Genomic DNA, 9852 nt, shown 5'->3' with positions numbered 1-9852 from the left:
CTGCTGGACATTTCTGCTGAACTAAACATTTCTGCTGAACATTTCTGCTGAACACGTCTACCAAACATGTCTGCTGAACATTTCACAGGTCACAGCAATTTCTGATGAGACAGAAGTCCCTAATGCAGTGACACCACTTATAAAATCATATATAACTGGAAATTAAAAAAATACATAATTTTATCATTAGATTATATTTTTACATATTAAAATTATTAACTTTTCATAATGATATTAATTCTGCTTAGAGTTTGATCTCAAGACAAGTTCCCTGTGTGATGCTGAATGTAAAACCAGGATGCTTCAGTAAGAATCAACAATCTCTCAGCAACATTGGTGACACTGTCATGTGATGCTGTAAGGGTGGATCTTAATCAACCTTTATGATGTTAACATATTAGAGTACAGAAAGAGCTTAGAAATGTTTTATCCAGCTAAGACCATTCATCATGTTCACTGTTATATTCTTGTGTTTGTGGTTTTCACTAGGTAAGTTAACATTTAACAACAAATAACTTTTGGTTATTTCAGAAATATGAATTGTTAAATTAGTGATTAATTAGTCTGTGTGGTGATATGATAAAGCAGAATGTGAGTACTTCTGGCTTGATTATGTAAAGACTAAAATCATATTTTCTCTTCTCTATGACAGGTGACTCCATGGCAGATCCAATAGAGCCACTTGTCACTCATAAAGCTGTAGATGAAGGTGAAAATCTTACTCTGTCCTGCAGCTACAACAAATTCATTGGTACAGTAAATATGCTGCAATGGTACAGGCAATATCCAAAATCAAATCCTGATTTCCTTCTTCAAATTTTCCCAAGTGAACGTAAAAGTAACACTGGCCCACCACGTCTGTCTGCTAAAGTTGATCAAAATAATAAACAAGTGGATCTGCTCATCTCCTCTGCTGCTGTATCAGACTCTGCACTATACTACTGTGCTCTGCAGCCCACAGTGACAGGAAATTCAACTGCACTGTACAAAAACCTCGACCCAGTTATGTTTGACTGAACAACTGAACAGCTGCCAAAGTTATACAAATCTGCATGATATAATGTCAGAGTCAATCTAAATAAATAATAATTTACATAACTGGGGTTTGAAGTGCAATACAAATATATCGAGTTATCGAGTTGAACCCCCCCACCCAAAATCTCATTAGTCCTCAAAATTGACATTTACTCCTTAAAAGTGTGTGTGTGTGTGTGTGTGTGTGTGTGTGTGTGTGTGTGTGTGTGTATGGGGGGGCAGTCAAGTGTGTAAAGCCCACTTTTGGCCAAATACTGTAAAAACATTCGAATTAGCACACTTGATGACGTAGTACAGCAATGCTGAACTCCGATTGGTTGAAACGGAACTCCGATTGGTCAAACAGCAATCAATCACTGGAGCTTTGAGCCAATGAAGTAGTATGTGGTTAAATATCTCAGTTTAATGAGACGTGTGGAGTTAGGTGAATTAGCATCGCACCCAGAATTTATGTGAGTTAATATTTATCATGACACGGAATGTTTTAAAAGCTTATACTACTAAGAGGCTTTATTAAATAAACTGTGTTGGAGTGTAAATTATTTTAGTATTTAACATTTTAAATTATAGTTTACATAGCGTAGTGTTCTCAGTAATTAGCTAGTGTTAGTTAGCTAGCTCAGCCTTGATGAGGCATTTAAATACATCAGTCCATTTATTTTACTAATGCTAGATTGTCTATTAGTATTTAATGCACCTTCCATATAGATGCCTTCAGAATTTGTGAAGTGAAACTTTTAATAAGGGTGAAAACGAGGTTTTGAAAATGAGTCAGAGGAAGAGTCCAATAAATAATGCTATTTTTCACATTACCACCAGTCGTGATAAAGCAGGGCTTGATGTCAAATACATTGATGCATTTAAAGGTGAGCAAAACATATAAATAATAAACTTGGACTTATGGTGATAACACAGTAGGTTAGTTAGCATGCTTTGTTATTCCTAAACAAGGCACGGGAGTGTTTACCATGACGCACTTCACTAAAGGAGAGTTCATCAACTCTCTGGAAAGTAACAGAAGACACCGAATTTACCACAACAACTTGAAAGGATTTATGTTCGACTTCATCAAATTCTGGACGTGAGTACTCCTATATATTTCTTTATCCATTTCGGTAGTGTATGCGGTATGAGCTGCGGGGGTTTTAAATGCACAGTTAAAGTTTAGCTGTGAAAAAAGTTTTCCCTCGCTTCACTAAGACATGGTCTGAGGGGAAATCGACTCGAGAGAATGATATTAGATTAGATTAGATTAGATTAGTTTATTAACAGTTTATTACTGTGACTCGTTAATATTTAAATATTATAAATATTTAATATTTATCCGGAGAAAGCTAACATTATATATCCGCAGCGCCGATGTTTTGGTCGTGCGGGCGCCATTTTTAAATACCTGCTCACAGTTTAGTCTGTGATTCACCTCGGTTCTGAATCCCGTTTAACAACGATATTGTCCGTTATCAGAAAAAAAAGTATTTTAATAGTTTTTTATCAAATGCCTTTTTAGTGTTTTTCTTTTGTTAAATGTGTATCCGCATTCATCTGACGCGTGATTCAGGTGAGCTGCGCATCATAAACGCAGCACAGTGCCACTCGATTAGAATGAGGGTCCTGAACTGCTGTGCTGCGTTTCTGATGCGCAGCTCACCTGAATCACGCGTCAGACATGACCTTTATATCCAGTAGCATTTCGATTATCCAGCTCCATATGCCTCACATATCCTCACCTGTTTTACACAGGACAGCTATACTGCGCTTTGTAGTCATTTATTAGTTCACTACTATTTCTGTTTAACAAAATGCCATGTTCATTAACTCAAAATGCATGATCAGGTGTGAGTTGTAGACACATTCTGTAGAGTTTAGAAGACTCCTCATTACTTAAAAGAGGAAGAAGAAAACTGTGGAGAATCTTAATAATAATAATAATAATAATAATAATAGTAGTAATGGTTATTATTTTTATTATTATTATGAACAACAATGACTACGTTTACATGTACAGCAGTAATCTAATTATTGATGTTATTTTTAGTAAGACAGTATTGTGATTAAGGTGTTTACATGAGTTGCGTTTAGAATATTCCTGTCATGTTCCCGTTTTACATGTTATAGAACATAAATCGATTAATGGCACACGTCATTATGTCCCCACGCCATGCCAACCGACGTCCCTCCAGAATTTCACATATCGACATACAGTTCGTCTTCATTATGGAACCGTATACAGTTTTGGGTGTTAATTTTAGAAAAGCTTCAAGTGCAGTTGATTATTAGTCATGCTATATGTGCAAATTTACGACTGCTTGAAGCCGTGGGCTGTGTCTCAAACTGCGTACTTACCTACTATATAGCAGCTGATATATATGTATTTCACCTTCTATATACTGTAGAATGTAAGTACGTGGTTTGGGAAGCAGCCGTGCTCTCTTGTTTGCCGTAAAACGGTTGAGCACTGCTGTGTGTGATCGTGTCCTGTCAAAAAACGTCCCGTCACGATGTTAATAGTGTGATTAAGGTTTGTACATGTCTGTAATACACCTCGATAATGCAACTAAAACAGGAATATTCCACACGTCTTAATTCGTTTTGTGTTTACTTCGAGTATGACTTTAGCCGGATTAAGGTAATTAAAAATCGGGTTAATATTGGATTATTGTTGTCCATATAAATGTACTGAGTGTCACTGTGACAAAGTATTAAATGTTTGGTTTTATTTGGGGTTTTTAATTCTGCAGCTATACACTTAAAATATGATTATTATATTTTTTAAAGATTTTATTTTTGTTGGTCACTAAATAAATGTCTTCTGTTTTATTCAAATTCAGTATTGATGCTGCAAGGGATGATGGCACTCTTGGAAGACTGGTTAATGATGATCACATTAACCCCAACTGTAAAATGAAGAGAATCATTGTGAAAGGAAAGCCCCATTTGTGCCTTTTTGCTTTAAGAGACATAACACCTGGAGAGGAGGTCACATATAATTATGGAGATGCTGATTGTCCCTGGAGGAGTAAAGTAAGAATGTTACTTCTTGTAGATAATTAGATGCCAAATAGTGAAGGTATATGTATTTTTCCAGCATCACTCCCTTACATAACATTGTGGTTGAAGAATAAACTGATATTCTGAGCTTGTAGAGTGTGTCGGGATGGATGTAGAGTGTGTCGGGATGGATGTAGAGTGTGTCGGGATGGATGTAGAGTGTGTCGGGATGGATGTAGAGTGTGTCGGGATGGATGTAGAGTGTGTCGGGATGGATGTAGAGTGTGTCGGGATGGATGTAGAGTGTGTCGGGATGGATGTAGAGTGTGTCGGGATGGATGTAGAGTGTGTCGGGATGGATGTAGAGTGTGTCGGGATGGATGTAGAGTGTGTCGGGATGGATGTAGAGTGTGTCGGGATGGATGTAGAGTGTGTCGGGATGGATGTAGAGTGTGTCGGGATGGATGTAGAGTGTGTCGGGATGGATGTAGAGTGTGTCGGGATGGATGTAGAGTGTGTCGGGATGCTTAGAACAGTGCCAATCAGTCACTATATGGCACTGCTCACTTGTTACATGCTGTTTCTGTAACAGGATTTACCCTCTACTTTTATATTTAATAGTGACTGTTATTGTTTCAGTGTACAAAGTGTGGAATGGATGCAAACACTAATCGTCTGGAGTCAGGTGCTACCTCTGGAGATGTTACCCAGTGCACCCAACATTCACAACACAAATCTGCTTCCCACATCGAGGTAATTAAACTGCTTTAATTCATGCGAGTTCCAAACAGTAAATGCTACATCTGCACAATGTATTCTGCCAATGTAGGCAATGGAGTGCTCAGTTATGGGCTTTATGCAGTGCTGCTCCTTAAACTTGCGATGCATATACTAACACCTTCTGCTTTTCTCCTGTGGACTTTGCTCACCTACCTCAGATACTTCAGCCATGACAACGCTATGAGATATCACACCTCAACCAGGCTATGCATTTGCTAACATCTTGAGCTTCTCTCTTGCAGACTATGCTCGTTGACCCATCCATCTCAGAGCTGCACCCTAGCTGTGCTATGTATTTTCCAAACCTAATTTCATGTACTTTTACCAGGGTTGCCTTAATACTGTTGCAAGATGCCCCCTCTCCTACCTTCTCAGCCACTGCTTCACTGCCACGTGGTGACTGGTCTGTGTTATGCGTGTCATATTCCTGGTTTTGTATACTGTAAATGTTTCATTTTCAGATCCATGTCAGCACTGCTACAATATGCCCTCTCATCTAACTACTCAGCATCGACACCAGTGCATTACTGCAACTTGGTTATGTTGTTTGACTGCTAATCCTAATTTACTTTACTCCAACTACTTCTTTTCTACGCCCCATTAATGATGCTGAGGGATGTCGCTGACCTTACCACAGTCTTGTACCTCAGCTATGCACTTTTTTACTAATGCAAAATTTTTTTTGCAGCTGTAACGCTGCACCTTCACTGTGCTTTAAGTCTACGAATACTAATCTCATTGCCTCCAACTCCTTAACACTGCTACACAGAAGCTATTTCTCTCTTACTGTTGCTGTTCCACAGCTCCATTTCACATAGTGTTATGCCAGTATTAGGGACCCTCCATTTGTGTTGATCTCTTTTGGGACCAGCCTCTACAGTACCTAAATAACTTCTAGCAATCGCTTTCACTGCTATCATTTTACTGCTCTTGGCCTGCTGACCCAACGGCTGGACATAGATTCTGTAAAGGTGCAGTACATTGCTTTGTAAAATGCATTCACGGTCCACCCTATGCTATCTTTGTGTGTCCAATCTTGTAACCCTTGCTACCAACACTTGCTTGTAACTTGAAAGTTTAGCTGAATCCAGGATCATGGAAAGCTCTTTAAAAAAAAAAAAAAGCTCAGGTTATCAGTTTTATGCCCATTTTTCTGTTTTGCAATCTGTCCTTTTTATTACAGTATGTTAAATGTGTGGTTAAACTAGCAAATGGGATTATTAGTGTACATGGGTATGAAACAGCTTTTTATATGTATTTTTTAACATGGTAAATGTTATGTCTCTACAATGTACACCAGGTCCCCACAAGATGCCTACTTTAAAATATTCTCTTTTTTTTCTACAAATATCTTCTTTGCTTGGTGTGTTTTAGCCTAAAATACTTTCTACAAATTTGTACTTTTCAGCTTAGTTATGGTATACCAACATACTTTTACTTTTGGGCTTATTAGTGACTGTTTTGCCTATTTCAGGTGACAGAAAGTGTAATAGAGGTGGACAGTAATCGTTTGGAGTCAGATGGTGCCTCTGGAGATGATCATCATTGCACTCAACATTCACAGGATGAGTCTACATTCTGCAATCTGGTATGGAACTGCTTTTCTTAATGTATTTTATCACATAGTAAACGTTACTTCCCCACAATGTACATTGTACTCTACCAGTGTTTGCAAAGGAGTGATTTCAATTGACAATTGAAGTGGTACCCCTCCCCCACTGGGTCCCCATACTGTCTTTTAACATGAAACTTTACACCAGGTCCCCACAAGATGCCTAGTTTAACATGTCTTTTTTTCTACAAATGTCTTCTTTGCTTGGTGTGTTTTAGCCTAAAATACTTCCTACAACTTTACACTGTTCAGCTTAGTTATGGTATGCCAACATACTTTTACTTTTGGGCTTATTAGTTACTGTTTTGCCTATTTCAGGTGACAGAAAGTGGAATAGAGGTGGACAGTAATCGTTTGGAGTCAGATGGTGCCTCTAGAGATGATCATCATTGCACCCAACATTCACAGCATGAGTCTTCATTCTGTAATCTGGTATGGAACTGCCTTTTTAATATATTTTATAACATAGTAAACGTTAAGTCCCCACAATGTACATTGTACTATACCAGTGTTTTCAAAGACACTGCTTCCCCACACTGTCTTTTAACATGAAACTTTACACAATACAGTTATGTGTGTTTATCTTTGTTTAGCAAAACCCTTGTTTTCTACACATTCAATTTTATTTACTTAATTACTTAATAAATTAGTTAATTGTACTTTTAGGATTAATTGTGATTTGGGGTGGTTTCAGGTGATAAGTACAATAGGTGAAAAAAGTCATCATCTGGAATCTGATCTTACCGCTGGAGATGATCAGCAGAAAATGTCTGCAGTCTTAGTTCAGGAAGAACATTTTGCTTTTATAGCTTTATGCAGTATGTGCCAAAAGTAGCCTTGCTGGCTTAATAAGAAAAGTTCAAATGTAACCAAAAGGCAAATCATTTTTTCCCCCACTTATTTTCCACTAATGTATTTTAAATATGAAATCGTTTGAAGTCTCATTACATTTTGTATTCTATCATTTTATTTATTTATTTTTTTTAAACTCAGCAAGTGCCAGATGAAACATTTTCTGATGACCAGTATTGTATACCGCACTCACAAGTGGAAACAAGCACTCCTCAGGTTGGATAAATTGTCACTTTTCTGAATATAAAAAGTGGACCTTTTTAATTAGTACTTAATTCAGTGAAACACCAGATATGATTGGTGTCTACTCCAGTGAAAAGCCTGTGATGTGGGCGGCTCCAAACTAGGTTTTATCTATTGATGGCGCAAGTATGGTATATGGGAGATGGAAGGTTAGCTAGGCCTTTCTATAATCCCTAATGGCTTGGTACATGTAGATAACATCTTAACTTGTATAATTGTATCCACAACCATCTAGCAACACCATAGTGACCACATTTTAAGCTCCACAATCACTGTATTCTTCAGAAAATGCACAACCTGTAGTTCTTAATAATAATAATAATTTATTATTATTATGAGGTGTCCTTAATCATTGAGGATGCATTCAAAAAGACTGCACTTGTTCTGTGTTTAAGTAGATATTGAGCCAGAACTGAAACCATCTACAGAGCAAGCCCAGAAAACCTCATCTGAGCAAGCAACAGAACCAACCAGTACCACATCTGTTCCCAAAGGTATTGTCTGATAAACAAACATGATTGTTTTCATGAAATTGAAAGACATTATATGTTTTGACTAACTTTGTCTTGCATTTGTTAAGGTGGTAAAGAAAAAGAAATGGGAGACCAGTGAAGTGAAAGCAGTTGAAAAACATCTGTACAGGTTCATAAAAACTTGCACAGTGCCAGGAAAATGACATTGTGAGGCCTGTATTAAAGCTGAGCCTGTTGCATTGAAAGGCAGGGATTGGTTGTCCGTTAAGTTCTTTGTAAAAAATAATCACTGCTCTTAAAAGGAAAATGTAACCCAGAAAAGTCTCCATGGTTTCATTTGGTTTTATTTGCACAGATCATTGGTTTTACTTAGTTTATTATTATTATTATTATTATTATTATTATTATTATTAAGTTTATGGCTGGAATTTTGTATTGTACAATTTTATTTTTTCTACTTTTTTACATTTCATTTGTGAGAAACATTTGAGTGTTAATTAGTAACTGCCTGAAAATACTATCTGTGTGAAAATACTATCTGTTCAAAAATACTGCATTGCAAATGGCAAAATGTTTCAGATTAAAATAATAGGCATGTTATTCATGTGATTTAATCAATTATCTTGGAAATATGCATTATAGCACCTTCCCAATTGTTTGTAAATTGCGTCCCCAGATTGTTCACAAGTACCTACAATTTAGAAATACCAGAATAATAGTGTGTGTGTGTCTGCTCGTCCTCAAAAGTTTGGTCTACCAGAAATTGTCCCCAGAATGTGGAAAAATGTCACATTGCTTTATTGACGTTTTTTCTTTAATTTGAAGTGACACACATTTTTACAGCTTCAACAGAAACACGAATCTGTCTTTGGTTTGCTCCTATACCTTTTAGAAATATGGGTCCCCGCATTGGAGGATCCAGCATGTAGTCCCCAATATAGACTTGCACAAGTATGTGTGCGCTTCCCTTTTCTGTCAAGGCAATGACTCAGGGAGGCCTTCTTTTTATGAGGAAAACAGTATAGTATAACGTTGTTCTTTTTTCCCTTAAAGCTGCATGACTTATGCCTAGACCTGAACACTCGCTATCAACTAGCACCTCTTATTGCTGATCTGTCACTTCTGGTTGATGTTCTTAGACTGAGTTTGTTGTTTCTGGTTTACCTCATTCCCAATAAATTCTCATTCTCCATATTTGGTGCCCTTGTGTTTTATTTCTGTAATAAATTTTATCCAACACATCTTGAAGCTGCCATTACAAGGTTTCTCCACTAAGTATTAAATAAATTTCAGTTAGTGTGTTTAATACTTTTTTCCTGTGACATTCCTCTTTATTACACACAACTTTATTTCATGGACTTTAGTGTTTGGATTTCTTTATGTGTGGATTTCTTGAGTTAATACTTTTGTCTGGTGAAAATTTCATGTGAATAACCTCATTGGAAATATATTTACTGAAAAAAATGTTGACGGGTTCAGTACTTATTTCCCCCACTATAGATGATCGTGTCATCCACACTGATTTGGGTCTGGTACGCGAACTGCATCAGATCATGGGAGTCACTTATGATCAGTTTCACTTACGATCAGATTTTTATGCACAATAATAGTTGCCTTTGAATTTGCACTTTCATTCAGGCCTGCATTTAACTCCAGGGTGTGAACACAAAAAAATGTGGCGACAAATGTCCTGGTGTGACCAGGGCTTTAAGCTCAGTCACTGTGAATGTTGTTGTATTTGTGGTGAGTGGGAGGAGTTATTATCAATATTAGACTGTGGTCTAAAGCTGCTCCTAGTAGATGGCTTGGTGACTTTAAATTGCTCCTAGGTGTGAATAAGTGTGCAAATGGCTCTCTCTCTCTCTGTGT

General features: G+C 37.2%; 1 protein-coding gene across 4 annotated transcripts; it reads left to right on the top strand.

The window, feature by feature from the left end:
- The first annotated feature begins 1391 nt into the window (after positions 1–1391).
- On the top strand, positions 1392–9159 carry LOC108267344 (N-lysine methyltransferase KMT5A). Of its 4 annotated transcripts, XM_017471378.3 has the most exons (9): positions 1503–1901; positions 1987–2116; positions 3864–4056; positions 4663–4776; positions 6278–6391; positions 6734–6847; positions 7409–7483; positions 7909–8004; positions 8091–9159. In XM_017471378.3, exons 1-8 carry the CDS (start codon positions 1802–1804, stop codon positions 7924–7926), a joined length of 858 nt encoding a protein of 285 aa, XP_017326867.1. In that variant the 5' UTR covers positions 1503–1801; the 3' UTR covers positions 7927–8004; positions 8091–9159. The 4 variants fall into 4 exon arrangements, with proteins under 4 accessions (XP_053537259.1, XP_053537258.1, XP_017326867.1 ...); XM_017471381.3 differs by lacking the exon at positions 7409–7483 and having other exon boundaries at positions 1505–1901; XM_053681284.1 differs by lacking the exons at positions 7409–7483; positions 7909–8004; positions 8091–9159 and adding an exon at positions 1392–1487 and having other exon boundaries at positions 1855–1901; positions 6734–7395.
- Positions 9160–9852: the final 693 nt, after the last annotated feature.

The sequence above is a fragment of the Ictalurus punctatus genome, chromosome 7 (assembly GCF_001660625.3).
Source record: "Ictalurus punctatus breed USDA103 chromosome 7, Coco_2.0, whole genome shotgun sequence".
NCBI classification, from domain to species: Eukaryota; Metazoa; Chordata; class Actinopteri; order Siluriformes; family Ictaluridae; genus Ictalurus; species Ictalurus punctatus.
Note: the sequence above shows the minus strand (reverse complement) of the source record. Positions and strands in the feature narration are given on the sequence as shown.

Coding starts and splice junctions, on each gene's coding strand:
- LOC108267344 (XM_053681283.1), top strand. CDS start 1,802: ATGAGTCAGAGGAAGAGTCCAATAAATAATGCTATTTTTCACATTACC. Junction 1,902..1,986: donor ATACATTGATGCATTTAAAG/GTGAGCAAAACA, acceptor TTCCTAAACAAG/GCACGGGAGTGTTTACCATG. Junction 2,117..3,863: donor GACTTCATCAAATTCTGGAC/GTGAGTACTCCT, acceptor ATTCAAATTCAG/TATTGATGCTGCAAGGGATG.